This window comes from Emydura macquarii, unplaced genomic scaffold (genome assembly GCF_026122565.2).
Source record: "Emydura macquarii macquarii isolate MOO-44397 ecotype Brisbane River unplaced genomic scaffold, CSIRO-AGI_Emac_v2 contig_2636, whole genome shotgun sequence".
Classification (NCBI taxonomy): domain Eukaryota; kingdom Metazoa; phylum Chordata; order Testudines; family Chelidae; genus Emydura; species Emydura macquarii.
In genome coordinates, this window is record NW_027132773.1 from 3,468,501 (window position 1) to 3,489,759 (window position 21,259).

General features: G+C 42.5%; 1 protein-coding gene across 1 annotated transcript in view; it reads right to left on the bottom strand.

Moving 5' to 3' along the window:
• Positions 1 to 21,259, bottom strand: part of RAP1B (RAP1B, member of RAS oncogene family) — a 79,812-nt gene that overhangs the window by 32,947 nt on the left and 25,606 nt on the right. The window contains exon 2 of the mRNA XM_067564065.1: positions 8,466 to 8,552. Coding sequence (XP_067420166.1) covers positions 8,466 to 8,522 — 57 coding nt within the window. The 5' untranslated portion in view covers positions 8,523 to 8,552. The remainder of the gene's footprint in view (positions 1 to 8,465; positions 8,553 to 21,259) is intronic.

Here is a 21,259-nt window from a genome sequence, read left to right on the forward strand (position 1 = left end):
GCACAACAAATAAGGTATAACTAATGCAAAGGATGCACTAAGTAGGGCTAATCAAATATCGTACAATTAATATATTTTTCAACAAGTGTCTCAGTTTCAGGGTAACTGCACCTATACTCCCTCCCACATGGTCCACTCCAGAAGTGCCTAGTCAGGTTTCAGGTCTCCTGTCATTACCCTTGTCCCACTCCATCTGACTAGGGGTTTTTTAAGGCTGCATAGCTTCCTTCCTTATGCTGATATCCCCAGCAAACCAATCAGCCTACTGGCCAGCACCTGTATGTTGTTCTCTCCCCAAGGGGTATGAACAGTATTGCCAGCAGTTACGAGTTACCACACAGCTCTAAGCAAGCACATTTATTCTTAAGGTAAAAACATTACAGAAAAACATACTAAAAAAACCAAACATTTAAAAACATACTAAAACATACCAGGGGTCACCCAGTGTTCTGGGGCCCTAGTTGGCCAAAGTCTTTCCAACCCTTCTGCCAACATGTGCCCCCTCTCCACCTACCCCTTGGACAAAAAGGTCCTGTCTGTTTGATGGATCAAAAAGGCAGCCCCAAGTCAGTTAAGACAGCCCTTTTGTGCCAAAAGTCACCCTTCTGTTGGTCTCTGGAAAACCCAGTCTGAACCAGTACATGGCAAGCCTCTCCTGGTTGCCAATACTTCTCTGGAGATGTTTAAGATGAATCACTTAGGTTATCTCCCACTGTTCTTAGTTCCTAGTAGAGCTGTGGCCACTCTCCCCCATGGAGTTGCATACAATCCCTGGCCCACCTTGATATAACCCATTCATAAACTTAGCACAATATGTTGCCTGAAAGTTACTGCATACAGCTGCAATTATATGTCACAGGGCTGCAAATATTGTACAGTGAATATATTTTTCAGTAAGTTTCGCCAGTATTCAGTGAATTTGTACGGCACACGCAGGGTTTTCTCCAGCCTGCTCTAGCCATTTTCTTCCCCAGCTTTCCTCAAGAAGTAGTACTTCTGTGTCTGATTTCCTGCGTAATCTTGTCTCCATTACATTCTCTGCTCATTTTCTTCTACTCTATTATGCTCTTCCCAAACTCATCTCACTGCTTTGTTTTCTAGGATTGAGACCAACGTAACTCACGGGAAGCTATATCTACGCTCTGTGATGCTCTGATGCAGGAGACTGAAGATCCTGCAAGAGCTTCATTTAAAATTAAAAAGCTAACATACCAATTGTACTACTTATTTTCATATCAATTAAATTAACTTTGGCTGACACTGGAAAGGTTGTTGCATGCACAACTGATTCTCCTGAAGGAGAAATTCAAATTTCAAGAGTTTGGGAAATAAGACTATATGCACTTCAGGTCAGATTTCAAAAAAGTCACATACCTGTATTAAAGTATGTCAGACTATTCAGATATTAGATCTTGACTGAGTGTAGACTTGCTAGCAAGATGAAGCCACCATTTGTGATAATTTTTTATCCTGAATTTGAACATAAAGGATGCACATCTCCCTACCCACATTTAAAATGGTCCAATTGAGAGGAATCTTGAGATCTCTGTTCTACTCTGGCTTTTACTGATCTCCCCCTCTCTGTAGCTCAGTTTCCCATCTGTCAAATGGGGATAATAAGGTTTATCTCTCTCTGCAGAGTGCTCTGATGTTTGGGTGAAAAGCACTATGTAAGACCTAACTATTTTTCAGCAAGTGATTTTATGAGTGACAGAGTTTGCCAGAAGTTAAAACTTGCTAGCAAGTAACTGCTGCCCCAAAGAGCAACCTACCAGTTGCCTGCAACTCCAGAAAGCAGATCCATCAGTGTGTCTCATCCCTGGTCCTTCAGGGTTTCCCCCACTCCAGCTGTGATGAAGTAGAATCTCTCACATGTGAGATCAGAGTCTCTTGAACAGTAGTGTTCAGAGCTGTGCATGCACCTTGTGATGCTTCTGTGACGCCATTAAGGGGTGAAGTGGAGCCTCCAGCAGTTTTATGGGAATTTGAAGTCAGGGATAGCTGAGGACTGTTAAAGCAGGGATGGAACGTGATTTGGGACATCTGCACTGACAATATCTTGAAGAACCACAGTTACTGTAGGGAAAGTAACAGGTCTCTCCTCTTCCTGAATGTGTCAGTGTGGATCCCACTGTAGATGACTAACAAGCAGTATTTTATTCAGGATGGTGGCAGTGAGGAGTACCGGTTGTGTCAGTGAAAAAAAATGGTTTCAGAGTTTCTCCTGAACTTGGCATCAGACCGGACTGTTAAAGTCCAATGCATAATGCTTGACATTAGGTGGGTTACTCCAGGTCAGGGAGAGCGCTTTGCAGATTTCTATCAGCACGTTCCTGAAGCAGGAGAAGGATGCCACTTGAGCCTTGGTGGAGTGAGCCTTAACGTTTGGTGGGAGACGTATAGCAGACAGCTGGTTAATACGAGATACGTGTTTTCCATTTCAATATTCTCTGTGAAGAGATGGCCTGATGTTTAGAACACATAGCTATGGCCAGAAACAGATGTTCAGACTGTCACCAGTTTAAGTCTTGTCAACAGAGTAGAGCAATGTCCTGGAGACACTGAGTGGGAGCATGACTTTCTCCCAATACAGAATGTGATAGATAAATGAGGTCTTAGCGCTACCTTATTCCGGCCCTGGAGTGTCATATAGGGAGGCTCAGCCAAAAGTGCTTCAAGCTTAGCCAGAAAAGTGAGCAAGGTGATAGCTACTAGAACAGCCTCAACGGGTCTTTGAGAAACTTAGATCCCGTAAGGTGAGAAAAGAGCATGGGAAGGATAGGAGGCTGAAGTTGCTGACCTTAGCAGAACATAATGAAAGACCATCTGTTTTAAGTGCAATAGGTAGTAGAGAATCTGTTATTTAGACCCAGTCTATGTTGGGCTTCCCATATCAAGAACCTCTTTCTTTTCAGGATCTGTAGGTAGCAGTCCCTGTGTGTGGTACTCAGCCTCTAGCCACACTGACAGGTGCACTGACTTCAGGTCTGGATGGAGTATCTGGCCATAGTGCTGCAAGATTAAATCCGGGCCATCTGGGAGTGACAGGCTGCTGAACAGACATTTGTAGATCTGTCAACCAAAGCCATCTCTATCAGTAGATAAGTACAAGTGTGATTGTGGCTGTGTCTCATTTGATTTTGACATTACCCTGGAAGTTGATGTAAAGGCTTATAAGAACACCTTGTGACCACTGCAGAAGAAAGGTGTCGTAATGACCCCAGCCTCACACTTCCTCTGAACAAGAGTTCTGACACCCACTGTTGAACAAGTGTACCACCAGGGTCTGCCAACACAGGCATATTGGCGCTATGACTGATTTCTACAGTAACCACTTGAGTGGTAACAGACTCTGTTCAGGTTGTTGCTGACTCCTGGGAGGTAAAAAGCCACCCAGTTATCCTGTTTTGTTGGCATCATGCTCAGATCTTGATAGCTTCCAGACAGAAAGGGAATGAGTGTATGCTTTCTTGCATGTTGCCAGTCAGAATCTGTATGACGGATTTTTGAAAAACAGGTAGGGAGGCTATTCAGATTAGTCTGATGGCTTAGGGCTCCAAAACACTGATAGAGTCCCAGGTCTTCTGGAAACCAGTTCCCCTGCAGATGCAGATTGTCCAGGTGGGCTCCCTATCCTATTTTTGGGTTTCTTCCACCATGTCAGCCCTGTGATGACATGATGTGGGATCATGACTGTTTGTTTAGTGTTTTGTTGGGGAATAGCCTGACCTGAGATAGAGCTGGAGTGGCCAAAGGTGAAGTCTGACAAGCAACATTACATATGAACATACTGATATATGGATTAGCAGCCCCAGACACTTCTACCATCATAGTCATTTGCTTCTATCCAGAGCAAGAGCTACTGCATTCACAAGACTGTATTTGGGAAGGTACACTCACTGACCTGAATGGATCAGTGTTCTCAGTCTTTATCTATGACAGGCTAAGAACTTATTTTTCATAGTTCAACAGTGAGAGACCATATTCTAGACCATATTCCTGCTAGGATCTGCCCTTCAGCTAGTTTTGAGCTGGAAGAGACAGAATGAGAGGCAAGTGTTACCATTCTGAATCTGTGGTGGTGTAAGTATTTGTCAGTCTCCTCAGGTCGAGAACAGGATAGAGAACCCCCTTCTTCTCTGAGACAAGGAAATATTTGAGTAGAAGCCTCTTCTTCCATATTCCATAGGTACCCCTCTTACAGCTCCTAGACAAGACAACAACACCATTTCTATTTGTAACAGGCTCTTGTGAGAAGGGTCCCTGAAAAGGGAAGGGGATAGGTACTGAGTTAAGGAGTGGAAATGTATAAGGTAGCCTTGGGCGATGTTCAATGCCCATTTTTCAGCTATGATGTCCAACCAGACCTAGTGGAAAAGGAATGTCTCCAGAAGTCATACGGATCCCTCTAGGACAAAACTCAGGCCTTTACTGGGCTCAGTCACAACACCAGGACAGAGGTCAGAATGGGGTCTCTCTTCCACTTTGCCATTTGCGTTCTGATTGAGGACATGCAGGCTCTGTCCTTGGAGTAATGTTGTGTCCCCTCTTTGTGCAACTTTCCTTTGTGCTTGGCGCTTTGTTTGAACTTCATCTGGCTTTGATTCAGTGACACCTCTATAGTGATAGGTGCTGGCTTTGCTACCTGGGCAGTTGGCGATGTTGAGGAGGTTGGCATCAAAGTCACTGGTGCCAGCTCTGATGGCATGCTTTTCACCCTCTTTCCACTGCCCAATTCCAGTGTATAATGTGTGCTTAACGCGAGGAAGCACTGAGTGATGTTGGCTTATCTGGTCTTACTCTGGTAGTGACCGTCACCTCTAGGTCTGAAGTGATCCAAAGAGACTGTCCTAGCAGATGTAGCTTGAGCTGCATGTCCCTGGATTTGCAGGTGCTGGAGAAAGAGGACTTGCACACAGAGGCCTCTCTGGAATGGGGCTTTCCCCTAAGCAAAGAGGCACTGGCTATGTCCATCCTTAACAGAGGTCAGTCAGTCACAGGACATGAAGGGTATGAACCCTGAATGTTTGGAATTTGCCATGAGGCGTGGTGGTTGTGGGAAGCACCCTCTCCAGCTGTACATGGCAGGAGAGGATGGGCTACGGTTTTTTGGAACATCTAATTCCATCGGAGTGTGAAGAGGAAAATTTCTTCACAAAGTTGGTTGAAAAATGGTTTCAAAGTTTCGAGAGCATAGAACCTAGCAAATGTCTGACTTGCTGTCTCGCTACCACAAGCAGTAAGATGGAACTAAGGCAGCATCGCAGCTGACTGCCCTTTACGCTCTTGCATGGCAACACAAGGAGACATGCAGTCCACGACACTGCTATTCAAAAGACTCCAATCTCAGATACATGTGCGCCTACAACCGGATCCACACAGACACACTCACAAAACTATTGTTTAAAATACAAACAAGCTCCTGAACAGATTTAATATCTAGTTGCTCAAAATTGTACCTTTTTTGAATTTTTACACCGATCACCACAACAAAAACAGGCAAGTTAGAAGCCACCTCAAATACAGGATTCATGATAAAGACACTGACTTAATTCCTAGTGCAGTTAAGAGTATTAGAATATGTTAGGCAAATTAAGTACATATGCAGATTCACCAACAAAGTCATTCACTTCATTTAGGCTTCATTTATACTAGCACCTATGTCGGCAAAACTTGTGTGTCTCAGGAGTATGACCCCTCCCCCCTAGTTGACCTAAGTTTTGCAGGCATAAGTAGTTGTGTGGACAACGCTATATTGGTGGGAAATGCTCTCCCGCCAACAAAGCTACTGCCGTTTGTATAGGTGGTTTTATTATGTCGGCAGGAGAGCTCTCTTCCATTGATATAATGTGGCTACACAAGCGCTCTTACAGTGGTGCAGCTGTACCGAAACAGCTGTGCTGCGGTAAATGTTAAGTGTAGACTAGCCCTTAGTGACAGGAATAAGGTATAAATACAAGAGATATTCCACATCTGCACTAATGGAAAAAGTTGTTTTACAAAACTGTTTATTGGCCCAAACTTACATATTCTGCATTGTCCCACTTATTTAACACTCATTTAACCTAAATTGAGGGCAAACCAAGGCAAGTTCTATGCTCAGATGCAAAACATAGATAAGTCCCTGCAAATAACTAGTCTACCTTAAAGATGAAACGCTACAATTCTCCTGAATAAGCCTGTTGACAGACAGTAAATTCCTAAAGTGTTTGGGGTGGAGGGCACTCCCTTTTGTATTTGTTGCCCTTAGAACTGTTGGCCATACAGATTTTTTAAGTATTATGTTTCTCCAATTAATAATTAAAATGAAACCGCAACAACAGCAATGATGTGTAAATCAGGGGTTTATGCATTCTTTGGGAAGGGCCAAGTTACTCTTTCACAGAGTCCAGGTATAGAGTGCAGTGGCAAAAGGCAATTTTTGTTGTCATGCCCAACTGCAGAATATGCCTTCTTAGCCAGGTTAAGTATCACATTTACTTTAACATTATGAAAACTTCCTTCCTTAGTTCATTAACTCACACACTGCGTAAGCCTCCTGCTGCCCTCCACCCCAAACACTTTAGGAATCCCATCACTACTTCAATCCTTCCCCTTTTCCCCATCCCACCTTTGGGGAAATATACTCCCTTTCTCTATCCCTTGAAGAATACCCTTCCATCCTCCATTCTCTGGACATTTGGGGAGAGAGGAAGTAAACAGAAACATCATCTTCCCTCAGCCTGGTCTCACGAGGCTCAATGGTGGCAGCAGCAGCGACAGCTGAGAGCGAGCAGGAGCCCAATCCCGCAGGCTCAGCTATGGTAGTAATGAAGTGGATGGGGTAGGAGAAGGGCTCAAAAATAGACCACGCTAAGCCCTGGTTGCAGCTTTGGGTGGAGCGGCTTTGGTACCAGTGCAGAGTCAGGCATGAACTCCTTCCTCAGCCCCAATCTCAAGCTCTCCCCTCTGACTCCTTTAGGTGCAAATCTAACACTTTGAAATATGGGGGCTCTGGAGGAAAGGGCCCTTTGGGCCAGATCAAGCCACAGAACATAAATCTTTAAACTAGGGGAGTCAAGTGTATCTCTGCATTCAGTCTTCTGTTCTGGACCAGGTGCCAATGATTCTTATTTATTCTCTTGTGTCCAGTACAACTCTTTGTCTAATGTTTATATTTTTTATTTAAACCGTAACCTACAAAGGAAATATAATTGGACTTGTGTCCATTCTCGCTTCTTTATGATGTAAAAAGGCAACCTGAGGAGTCTGGGGTCTCACTCACATAATAAAGATTATTTGGTTTCAATTTAAGTCCTTTTAGGCTAAAAAGTCCTTGAGAATCAGTGAAAAGATATCAAAATATCCAGGAGAAAGAACTTTTAAACATTCTGACTAAAAATTGTAATGCAACTCCAATGAGTAACATTTTGGGATGAAAGAAGGCTTTATTAAATAATTGGAGACCCTGATTATCTTTATTTAAGGCACCAGAGCTCACAGTACACACCCCAAAAGCTCCCAGAGGCCCTCCAATAAAGTACCGAAAAATCAAGTTTTACCTTCTTGATATTCACGTGGTACCTTTAAGAGGCGGAGGAGACAAAATCCACCCCGCAGTATAGTATATGTTTCACTTTCACATGAGAAATGAGAACACCTACTTCCATCTGAATACATCAAGATTCCATGAACATGGAATTCATTTAGTGTTCATATACTAGACCCTGATAAAGTGTCCCTTTAAAGGAACACAAGGAGATTTCACTTAGGCTTCCAGAGCAGTATATATCCTTATTGTACTGGTGACTGTAATCAAGAAAATATCGGGGGTGGGGCGGAGGGAACCACACCACCTTTGTCTCTAGTAGCTGGCAGTCAAAATGGGAACTGACCCAACTGGGATCTGTTCCACTTCCAGCCCTGTAACTGACCAAATACATGAGTGACCTTTAGTAAGTTATTTCATTTTGGTAACCTCAGTTTCTCACCTGTGCAGCAGGGATGGTACTTTCCTTCCTTTGCAAAACATTGAGAGCTATTGCTGTAAAGCACTATGACAGCTAGGTATTAGCAAAAACAGAGATGGATAAAGTCAAACTTAGATCTCAGACATATTTCAATCTTAACCTTCAAGTTGATGAGATCAGCAAGAATGTGTTCTTAAGGTTATGTTAAGCATTCTTTTAGTACTAAGGGTCTGATTTCCAGCAATTTGGCAAACGTACATTCATGGACACAAATGGGCACCCACTACTGGATGTGCATAAACAAAGCCCCAGTTTGCATATATACATGGTGAGGTAAGTGCCTATCTAGCCATGCACACTCACAAGTCATTAGTTTCCATGCACATATGGAAGCGTGCATGAAAGCACACCTACCTACTAACTAAAAATAAGGCCTGAAGTCAGTAGAAAAAGAAACACGTATAAAATGCTCCAAAGAGATCTATTAGTTACAGTAGTTAAAGGAATACTACTTACCAGAGCAGACTTTCCAACACCTCCTGAGCCAAGAACAACTAGCTTGTATTCACGCATGGTGCAAGTGTTGAGTCACCTCCTTGATACCTAAAATATACAAGAAAAAATTACACCCCAAACTTCTACTACAGGACATTATAAGGGCTTAAATTATTTTACAGTGTTAAAGTACTGTAACTGTGCCAATAGCTATGTACTTATCTGATGTTCACAGTTTGACAAACTAATTTTAACACTAATTTTGTATCAGCTGATAATTGCTGGATACATACCACTATATGAGCTAAGGCAGGCATAATCTAAGTAAGCTGCCTCTTTAATATACGATATGGAAACTACAGACCTTAAGTGGCAGTCATAACTTGTATTCAGGATTACCATTAGCAGCAATTCTACTGATCCACCTAATTTAAAAAAAATAGGATGCCTTCAGAACATTTTCCTCACTGCCAGAACAGTTAAGTTTATACCTTTAAAAAAACTGTTTCTAGTTCAGTACCAAAGGAGTATGCTATGTAACTACGCATATGCTACATGCACTAAACTCCATTAAAAATATTTCAGTCTTTGAGTACAACAACTAATTAGTTTCCACTCTGTAAAATTGCTTGCAACTTTTCCTGCACTGCCTAGGGTTAGAATGTCTTGATCTCGCCCAACGTCTCCATCATTGTGTCCACTGGTTTACTGAACAGTTAGATTCTCTCCCAAGTATTTGGAAGCAGACAGCAATGTTCTTTACCTTCACAAAGGCTTTTCATTAACTGGGGCAGATAGTCTATGAATTGCATCCCATATGTATAAGTCAGAAGGGACCATTAGAGCATTTAGTCTGACCTGTACAACACAAGCCACAGAATTTCATCCAGTTACTTCTGTGAACTCAATAACTTGTGTGTGGCTAAAGCACATATTCCAGAATGGCATCCAGTCTTGATCTGAAGGCAGAGAATTCAGCACTTCCCTTGGTAGGGTGTTCCAATGCTTAACCAAAAATTTGTGCCTTACTTCTAATTTGAATTGGTCTGCCTTTAGCTTCTAGCTATTGGCCTTGTTATACCTTTCTGATAGATAAAGCAGCCCTTTAGTATCTGGTATTTTCTCCCTTTGAGAGTATCTATACACCATAATCAAGTCACTTCTTGATCTTTTTGGTGGAGATAAACAGACTGAGCATCTTCAGTCTCTTACTGTAAGCATTTTTTCCAGCTTTCAAGAAATGTGGCTCTTCCCCACATACTCTCCAATTTTTCAGATCCTTATAAAAAAATGTTGACACCGTAACTGGATTCAGTGTTTAGTATTTCTCTCACCACTGCCATATACAGAAGTAAATGTAACCTTCCTTATTTCTATTCACTACTTCCCTACTTATACATCCAAGGATTGCATTAGCCTGTTTTGCTACAGCGCTTGCACTGGGAGCTCATGTTCAGTTGATAATCCACTAATGATTCTTAAATCCTTTCCAGAGTCACTGCTCTCCAGGACAGTCTCCCTGTTCTGCATGTATGGCCTTCATTTTTTGCTTCTATATTTATCACCTTGCATTTGGCCACAGTAAGTTGTCTGATCAAATAGGCCCAGCTTACCAAGTGATCTAGATCACTGAGACTATCCTGTCAACAATATTTACCATTCTACCAGTCTGTGTGTGTGTTTACAAAATTTTAAAACCAGCAGCTATTTTATATTTACTTCCAGACCACTGATAAAAATACTGAGAGGCATTGGGCCTAGAAGAGATCCCTTGAATTCTAAATTACTGGTTCAGAAAGGGCCCTTTAACATAGTTAAATATGGATTATTAGAAGTCCCTGTTATGCATGAAGTGTGAGGGTAATATTTTATAGCACTGAGAGTGCACAGAGCTCCTTAAGATCTTCCCCAAAGGCCTTCAAAACTAATTTTAGTGTGTTTTACAATTTTCAAAGTCCTTGAAATTTCCTGTCCAATCCTGAGGAATCTGTAGTACATACCCACCTTAGTTATTTTTATTCTTTACCTGAAGTGTTTTGCCTCCAACCTCTACTAAGAGTCTGGAGATGCAATTTAGTAAAAGCTCTTTAGGCATGCCCTCATTTAGTATGAATAAAAGGAGTATCTTTAAGAATAGTTAGCTTTCACTTCATGCCTGGAAACGGGGGGGGGGGGGGGGGGGAAGCATTCTAAGTGTAGCAGTTCAGTTATAAAAGTTTAGAAAGCAGATACAATTTTATGCACCCCTCACTCACTATTGTAAAAGCTTGAGGGTGTGCTAAAAAGGAATGCATATATTATCCATAGGTTTCTTCCAGCCAGTCATAGCAAAAGTAATTTGCAAAACATCTAAAAGCCTTCCTTTCACACACAGAGTCAAGATGTGTGACCTGAAAACCACAATCTGTCATCTTTCAAGAAATGGATGCCTGAGGGCATGGAAGTTTCATAATACTCATATTTGGAATTCACTAAATAGGCTTATCTGGCAATTGACTTCTACCCTAATTCATTGCTGTGCAGGTGTTTGGAAGAGCTGTATTGATAATACCATGGATCTTCACCTCTTTGCTTCTACACTTGGCTCCCCAAAATTTAATTTCATACTGTACAAGTCAACTACAAGATACCATCATTATTAGCCAGACTATGAGGTGATATGCAGTGTTATTGTAGTTGTGTTCATCTCAGGATATTAGAGTGTGAGTGAGGTAAGACCTCTTAGTGAACCAACTTCTGCTAGTGAAAGAGACAAGCTTTCAAGCTTAAAGAGTTCAAAAGCTTGTCTCTTTCACCAACAGAAGTTGGTCTACTAAGGGATATTACCTCACTCAGTCTCTGTGAGGGGGTATGACAATCATCGCACTTGTACTTGACATGTAGCCATGTTTTAATTGAGCTCCAGACAAAATTTCCATTGTGCACTTGCTCCACAGAGCATCAGCATAAGAGAAGTAATATGCTGGCAAAATATACACAGGACAGGGGAAACCTAAGAATTACTTTGATATGACCAAAGCATGAATACCAGCATAGTTGCAGGACTGTCATTTTAAAATTTACTTGATGAAGCAATGACCAGAGTTTGTTTCTAAATGTAAAACAAAAATATAGGAAGAATATAGAATTGGACATTGCTAGTCAGCAGTTTATAGGCACAAAATAACATTCCACATTTCAAAGTAGTTATATAGCAACGTTTCATTCAGTTTTTATTTTTAGAAAATGACTATAATACAATTAGGAATGATTGAAAATATAACAATTTTTAATTAATGTAATATCCCTACATTTTAAAACCATGTTTGTAAAACAGTGGATGTTGCAAGTTTTGAAGTGAACAATTGTTCTGTGTAAAGTAGGAGTTTTAATGTACTAGAATTTATGTAGTAACTTCTTTGAGAAAATAGTAAGACAAGGCACAAGAAATGATACAGAAGTGAAGACAGCATATGTTTTTTTCAGGGTAGGGGAGAAAGTTTTGGTATTTTTTGTATAAGTGCTAACAGGTGTCAGAGCTAAAATAAGTACACTTGCAAAGGAATTGCCATACTAGAACAGACCTGGGATCCACTTAGTCCAGTATCTGTCTCTAACAGTGGCTATTTCCAGATGCTTCAGAAGAAGATGCAAGAACATCTAATCTATCTGGGATAATCTGTTTCTCATACTAGGTCCCTGTTTCAAATCTTAAGCCAAACTCTAGCTATTGAAGTTTAATATCCCTTCCAAAATGTTACCAACCATTATTTATAAAGTCTCTGGACATTTATATGCCTATAAACTGAAATTCAAACCCTGAAACTCAAAGGATGTATACAAAAACCCAACACAAGTGTATATGGACAAAATTAGGCAAAAATGAGATTAATCTAGGTAGGGACCTAATGGGTAATAAGTAAATATTTTACTACTACATGGGGAGAAGAAGAGCAAAAGGAAGAGCAAGGACAGGGTAGGCCTATTACTCAATGACAAGGGAAAGACAACAGAAAATGCAGCCATGACTGAAGTGTTAAATGCCTTTTTTGTTTCAGTTTTCATCAAAAAAGTTAGCAGTGACTGGATGACTAACATAGTTAAATCAGCGTAAATGAGGTAGGATCTGAGGATAAAATAGGAAAAGAACACATTAAAAATTACTTAGACAAGTTAGATGTCTTCAAGTCAGTAGGGCCTAATGAAATGCATCCTAGAATACTTAAGAAACTGGCTGAAGGGATCTATCTGAGCCAGAGGTGGCCAACCAGTCAGAGACAAAGAGCCAAAAAATAGCTATAGATACCACAGAGCCAATTCGCACTGAAGTCGTGCTGTCAATTTCGGCGGCACCTTGTCAATTTCACGTTTCTGTGTCTCCATTTCCGGGGCAGCTTGTCAATTTCACTTTGGCACCCCATACAATGCGCAGAGCAAAGAGCCGCATTTGTATGAGCAAAGAGACGCATCTGATCTGATCCATTAGTAATTATCTCTGAGAAAACATGGAGGATGGGAAAGATCCCAGAGGATGGAAAAAGGCAAATATAGTATCCATTTAAAAAAGGGGAATAAGGGCAACCCAAGGAATTAGACCAGTCAACTTAACTTGGGGACCTAGAAAAATAATGAAGCAAACAATAAATTTGTAAGCACCTGGAAGAAAATTAGGTTATAAGTAAGAGTCAGCACAGACTTGTCAACAGCAAATCATGTCAAACTAACAAAATATCCTCCTTTGGGCATGGGGGGGAAGCAGTAAATGTGATTATATACCTGGACTTGAGTAAGGTCTTGTCTACACTAGCACTTATGCTGTCAAAACTTTTGTCGTTCAGGGGTGCAAAAAAAGCCCCTCACCCCCTGACCAACATAAATTTTGCTGGCATACTCCTGCCAACATAAATGACCAGTGGTAGCTAAGTGGTTTTATGATGTCGGTGGGAGAGCTCTCTCCCATCAACATAACACGGCTATGCAAGTGTCCTTACAGTGGTACTGCTCTACCAATACAGCTGTGCTGCTGTAGTTTTAAGTGTAGACTAGCCCTAAGGCTTTTGATACTGTCTCACATGACCTTCTCAAGCAAACTGGAGTATTATAGCCTAGACCAGTGATCTCAGACTAAGGCTCACGAGCCACAAGTGGCTTTTCAATATATCCTGTGGCTCTTTGCAGCAGATATTAAAACACTGATTTAATTAACCAAAGTTATTAACCAATTGTAGTTAATAAAATAATAGTTGGTCAGTCATTTTTCTGTGAGAATTTTGTGACAAAGCTCTTCCTCTATCTCGGTGGGTCCAGTGCTTCCTTCTAGCAGTAGGTCAAGGAACTGCTTCACCCCTTAGTATTCTTCCTCTCTCTAGTGGTGGGGTATTACAGCCTCTCTAAGATGGCCGCTCCCTGCTGGGTCCCAGTCCTGTCTTTGGTTCTCAGAGGCCCTTGCCTCTTCGCTGGGGCTCTTGCCCCTCCAGTGAATAGCATGTAGGGGATGAACGAGGGGGCCCGGTTCCACCCTCGACTCCAGGCCCCAACCCAGGGACCCTACAAGTAGCAGCCTCGTGCTGTGGCTTCAGGAAAGCTGCTAGCTTCCCTCGGTTACTTCCCCGTGCCCCTTGACTTAATGTCTGGACCCTGCTTGGACAGTGGCCCTTCCTGGCCTTCTTGCCAGGGGAGGTTCTTGATCCATGACAGCCCCACTGGGCGTGGTAGTGCCCAAATCAAATGTCCAGTTCAATCTTTCCCTTATGGCAGGGTCTCTTCCCTTAGGCCTCCAGGCCTGGGAAAGGTCCTTTGCCCTCTTTGGGCAAGGTTTTTCCCTCCCCTAGTCTTTGTACCTGCAGGGTTCTCTTCTGCCAGCGTTTTGCTTCTTCACCTTTTCCTAAACCCTCCTGGTTTCTGACAGCTTCTTGTCTTCTCTCACACTCTGGTAGCTCACCTCATTCTCACAGCTTTAGCCACACCCTCTCTCTGGAGGGGAGGCTTTTTTTAACAAGTCCTAGGTGGGGCCTTGACTGGCTCCAGGTGTGTTAATTAACCTGGAGTAACCCCTGCTCAGCTGCTAGGGGTGTAGCCTATAGGACTAGTCTGCTTTGCTTGCATATTTATATCTATCTTTCCTAATAGATTTAAGTATTGTTGTTTTATGATAATAGAGTCATAAATCCATATTAAAGTATTATAGCTGTAATGCAAGGTACCTTACAGGTCACATCCTGTATGAAAGCTAAGGAAATTAGCATACATACATTCGGCACCTTTGGCCCAGATAAGTAACAATAAGTTAAAGGATAAGACATATATGGCTATAACCTTTACCCTAAGTAAGTCAGGAGGCATCAAAACAGGGGGGGTGGGCCTTCTCAGGTTATGCCCTAAGTAAACTTCACAGATACACCACAGAACCCACAAAAAGGGCCAGAAATAACAAAGGTGAGATAAACGAACTGTATGGAAATGATGTGGATATGTCATTAATACGCACAAACCTGCCAGCCTATAGAATAAGTGTACCCTAATAATTTGGGGGTGAAGAATCCAAGTTTGAACTTGGAGGACCCATATTGCTCAGGGTATAAGAACGGGCACATCATGTTACTTGAGGTGATTGCCAACTACTCCTTCTTGAAGCTTCTTTTAGTTAATGTTAAGATTTTTGTTCTTCATTTATACTTATCTGTAGGTTAGTCTTAGCCTTAAAGCTCTTAGCTCATGAGCGCGCCTAGCTCTCCATCCCTCTACTGAAGAGTTGAGGAACCAGACATCTCTCTCAACCAGGTCATCAGGGAAGGGCGTTCGTGTATTAATTCAAAGCACACCGTAGAAATATATTTCACCTGAGTCTCTAAAATAAGACTCTAATCCTATTCATGATCCATTTGATTATTCATTTTCTTTTAATTAGTCATGTGTCTAGCATTTTAAGTTATCTTAATAAAAGCTTATAAAATTATACAAATTTGGCTACCAGTGTGAGCATTCCTGTCGTGTACCCCAGGGTCCCTATAAAACTCTTTTGGAGCCTGATTCCTGGACAAGAACTTCATTATCTTCTGATCAGATCAACTGGTGAGTCTAGAACCTCAAATTACTAAACACCCAAAATCACGCTACAGGGAAAAGGGACTTGCTGAGCCTGGGGCTGATATATTGGCCTTCTAGCACTCTCCGATAGCCATCCGGTCTGACCCTGTCACAATATCTGTATCTAGATATAGACAAAATAGTAAACGAAACAATGAATTCATAGTACTGTGGCTCTTTTGGGTAATGTTGAATGCCAGTTTGACTCCTGAACCACTGAGGCCTGAGTATCACTGGCCTAGACGAATCTACTATAAGGTGGATGCACAACTGGTTGGAAAAGCGTATGCAGTTGTTCACAATCAAGCTGGGAAGGAATATTGAACGGAGTCCTACAAGGATCTAGGTCTGGTTCTATTCAAAATCTTATAAATGATTTGGATAATGGCATAGAGAGTACACTTATACAATTTGCAGATAATACCAAAGAGATAGGTTGCAAGCGCTTTGGAGGACAAGATAAAATTCAAATGATTTGACAATTGGAGAAAGGGTCTGAAATAAACAGGAATAAATTCAATAAGGACAAGTGCAAAGTACTACACTCAGGAAGGAATAATCAACTGCACAAATACAAAATGGGAAATGACTGCCTAGGATGGAGTTCTGCAGAAAAGGATCTGGGAATTACAGTGGATCACAAACGGATTCGGAGACAACTTTGTAGTAATATTGCACCCCCCCGCCCCCCAGTAAACATTCTGGAATGCATTACAGGTGCGGGCTCAACGTCCCATGATGCACCGATTTCTGTCCTGTCATTCATTGTGTTCCTGACTGCAATTCACAGCATTTTTCAATAGGGCCTATTTCTGGGATGTGTGAGCAAGACCTGAAAAGTAATTCTTCCACTCTACTCAGCACTGGTAAGTGCTCAATTGGAGAAATGTGTCCAGTTCTGGGCACCATACTTCAGGAAAGATGTGGACAAATTGGAGAAAGTCCTGAAGAAAGTAACAAAAGTGATTAGACATCCAGAAAACATGACCTATGATGAAATTTAAAAAATTGGGATGATTTAATCTGAACTCTGGGACATAACTGCCTAACCACATAAAAGGTTGTTATAAAAGAGGGAGGCAATAAATTTTCTATCTTCAGTGGTTAAGAAGAACAAAGTAGTCCTAGGCTCAAATTACAGCAAGGGAGATTTAGCAGACATTAGGAAAAACTTTCTAACTGTAGGAGTAGTTAAGCACAGAAACAAAATACGTAGGGAGGTTGTGGAATCTGTCGTTGCCCCTGTTCTTAAAAACCTCCAAACACCTTTCAGGGATGGTCTAGAACAGTGTCTCAAAACTTTTTTGATACCAGAGACAGGTTTGCTGCCTTCCTAAATTGTGTCAAGGAGATCTAGGGGACCGTCGCCAGTCCACGGACCAGTCGTTGAGAAACACCGGTCTAGATAATACTTAGTCCTGACTCAGTGTACGGAACTGGATTAGATGACTTCTGGGGCCCTTTCCTGTCCTAAATTTCTATGATTTTATGATTCTATATCAAGAGTATCCAATCTTTTTTTAATCTCACTAAATTCTTGGCCTCAGTGACTTACTACAATTGAGTTCCAGTCTAATTACACCTTGTGGGAAAAGTATTTCCTATCAGTTTTGATTTTGCACCTTGTAATTTTACTGAATGTCACCTTGTTCTCAAGTTAAGAAATAAGGAGAACAGAAGTTCTGAATGTATGTTCTCTGTACCATACCTTGTCATCATGTCTTTCCATCTCTTTTCTAAGGTAAACAACCAGTCTTTTCAATCTCTTCATGAGTTTTTCCCCATACCCCTAATCTGTTACCCTTCTCTACCTCCTTGCCCCAATTCACAATATCCTTTAGAGACAGGTTGTGAGCAGTTTACTAGCATTCTAGAGCCTTGTCTACACTAGAAAGTTGTGTGTACATAAGTTACATCAGGGATCAAAAAGCGCTTGCACCTGTCCACACAGCACTCTGTGTCATCAAAGCACGTCCACACTTGGTGCTCTAGCATTGACATTGAGAGAAGTGCAGTGGGTAACTACCCCACTGTGCAACTCACCACCTTGTGCCACTAGGAGTTGTGGAAACGTGGAGAGGATCACAGTGCATTACAGGTGCGGGCTCAACGTCCCATGATGCACTGATTTCTGTCCTGTCATTCATTGCGTTCCTGACTGCAATTCACAGCATTTTTCAATAGGGCCTATTTCTTGAGTGCCCGCCATCTGTATCTGAAAGGATGAATCCTGCACTGCTCTCCACTGTTGCTGTCAGTATTCTGAACACATGATATACTGCACGACCAGCCATGATGAGCTGCCAAACAGAACAGGAATCCGAGGCATCCTACCTGCTGTGTGCCATGCAAACAAACAGCACCAGATTACTGTTTGCATTCAAAGAGCATCTGTATACAGTGCACCCTCACATTTGGGCGTGTGAAACAAGCACAGTGGTGGAATTTCATTGTTATGTAGGTCTGGGATGATGAGCAGAGGCTGTAAAACATTTGAATGCATAAAGCCACCTTCATGGAACTCTGCGAAGAGTTCGGCCCTGCTCTATGGCGCAAGGACACACAATTGAGAGCTGCCCTCTCGGTGGAGAAGTACGTGGCAATTGCCATGTGGAAGCTGGGAACTACAGATTAGCAACCAACTGGTAGCAATCAGTTTGGAGTAGGGAAGTCCATCGTTGGAGTTGTGTTATCGCAAGTGAGCAGAGCCATTAACCACATTCTGCTATGAAGGACTGTGACTATGGGAAACATTCATGAAATAGCGGATGGCTTTGTGGCGATAGAAATCCCTAACCGTGGCAGGGTGAGAGATCACATGCATATTCCAATTTTGGCCCCGGACCATCTTGAGAGAGTACATCAATAGAAAGGGGTACTTCTCTATGGTACTGCAGGTGCTTGCGGATCACCATGGGCATTTCACCGACATCAAAATGGGTTGGTCAGGCACAGTGCATGACGCATGCATCGTCAGGAACACTGGCCTGTACAGGAATTTACAAGTAGGAACTTTCTGTCCAGACCAAAAGATTCCAATGGAGGATGCTGAGATGCCTAAAGTGATCTCGGGAGATCCAGCCTACCCATTAATGCCATGGCTCATGAAGCTTATACGAGCAACCTTGACAGCAGCAAGGAGTGCTTCAACGACAGGATGAGCAGGTGCTAAATGACCATTGAATGTACGTGTGGCAGATTAAAGGCTTGCTGGAGATGCCTTCATGGCAGGTTACACCTAAATTAGGACAAATATTCCCATGGTTATCACTGCCTGCTGTGTTCTCCATAATTTACGTGAAGCTAAGGGTGAAAAGTTTGCCCTGGGTGGACCACAGCGGTGTATTGTCTTGCATCTGAATATGAACAGCCAGATGTTGGGGGTATTATAGGGACACAACAGGGGGGCATTTGGATCAGGGAGGCATTGAGGGCCCATTTTGAGAACGAGAAACAGTAATGTTCTGTGAGCAGCATAGGTCCATGAGAGCAGCTTCAAAATCGGGTCCCTATGCTGCTCGCCTGTGCGCTGCTTTGGTCCCTGCACAAGTGATTGCTGAATGGAACGGGAAAGTGTCCTACAACAAAGGAAAAACAAAGCTGATCTGCCAAGGAATCTGAGGCGTAGGATTGGTGAATACCACTAGGAAAGTTTCCTAAATCTCTCAGTGGAGGGTACCCATAAAATCTCGGTGTGCATTAACATGCTTCTCAGCCACACTGATTAGCTGTGCAAGAGAATGGGAAGCACATGGAAACACAGCTATGCTTGTGCATTTCTATTCCTTCAGCTACCTCTAATCATTTAGATTAGCAAAGGACATCGGTGCCTATAAACAAGCAACATCAGCTCCAAAAACACTTGAGAGCTCCCCTCACCTACATTCTGTGTGCCAGAGCTGTAGGGCTGGGACTGGCTGGAACCCTCCGCGGCCACAAAGAGATCCTGACTCTCTATGTAACCAAATGACCCGTTACGCGGGTCTGGTTCCTCATTCAACTCCACCTCCTTGTCAACGACTTCTGTTGGGTTCAGTCAGGTGTCCGCTGCCCCCAGGCACGCGGAGTTATCTACAGGTGTCTTAGGGGTGGAGGTGGGGTTGCTACTAAGGATGGCTTCTAGCACCTTATAGAAGTGGCAGATGTTTGGCTTTGTACCAGAGCGACTGTTTGCCTTCCTGGCCTTTTGATAGCCCTGCCACAGCTCCTTGATTGTCGCTTGGCACTGCAGTGTGTCCTGTTCATATCCCTTCTCCGCCATGGCACAAGAAATCTGGCCACAGGTATCAAAATTCCTTCAGCTGGAGCAGAGCCAGGATTGCATGGTCAACTCTTTCCAAACGTCGATGAGATCCAGAAGCTCTGGGGTGCTCCAAGCAGGAGAGTGTTTGGTGCTTGGAGCCGCCATGGTCAGCTGGGAAGAAGAAATGAGAGCTCTCCACACCAACCAACCAAGAAGTGCAATTTCAAAAATTCCTAGGACTTTAAAGGTGGAGCGGTGGGTGGCTGCAGAGCAGGAGTTCAAACTGAGGTCCAGAATGGTCAGGATGGGCATTGTGGGACACTTCTGGAGGCTGTTTACTGCAACATTGCCAACCTCGGTGTCTACACTGACACTCTGTCAATTTAAGTTGTGCGGAAAAAACGGCAGTTTTGTCAGCAGGTGGAGGGGGGGAGCAGTATGTACACCAGCACTGTTCTGTTAAAAAAAAAATAAGCTGACTTTGGTCGACAAAACAGTCTAGTGTAGACCAGGCCTAGAGGTGTCTGCATCATTAATTTTATACAGTGGCTTAACAATGTTTCCTATATTCTCCATCCCATTTCTTAGGTAGCCTCTGATCTTGTTTGTTTTTTTTAAATCACAACTGTACATTAGTGTTGTCAAAAATCTTCATTTAGAAGTTCACAAGGGTATCCAGGTTCCTCCCCCAAGTCAGTATTTTTCATTAACCAGTCCATGGATCAGCACTGGTCCCTGAGATCTCCCTGACACAGTATAGGAAGCCGATCACTGGTACCAAAAAGGTTGAGAAACACTGCCCTAAGTTGATACAATTAATTTAAAACCTTGCAAGATGTAAGTTTAAATCTTTCCCTTCCACGTACATTGCTTTGCATGTATCAACACTGAACATTTACTATTATGTTGCTCAGTCATCCAGTTTGTTTAGGTCACACAAGTTCCTCAGTCCTCCACTCTTGAATAATCTAAGTTATGGCATTTGCAAATTTTGCTACCTCACTACTCAGCCTTCCTTTCCAGTTCATTAAGCAACACAACACGGGGCCTAATGAGGAACCTTAAGGCCCCACTGTTAGCCTTTTGCTATGATAAAAATTGATTAGACTTTTTCCCCCCCTCCTATCTTGATCCATGACAAAACCATGCCTACCTATCTTCTTTAGCAGTCTCTCCTGAAGGCTCATCAGAAGACTTTTGCAAGTCTAAATAAGTCATGTCAACCAATTCTCTTACATACCTTCCTCTCACATGTTCAAGTTTGAATAGCTTAGTGAGACAGGATTTTCCTTTGCAGAAACTATGCTGGTTAAACCCTTATCATATAGTCTTCCAAGTGTTTTATTTTGTGAATGGAAGAAAAGCAAACAGAGAGAGTTTGCTTGGGAGTTCACCTTGGAGGACAGCCCACACAGGGTCTTGCCTTTCCAGCTTAGCTGAGCAGTACTGTATCTGAAGAGGCTCTCAGAGGAAAGATAATATGGAAAGTGAGCAGTCAGCTGTTGTG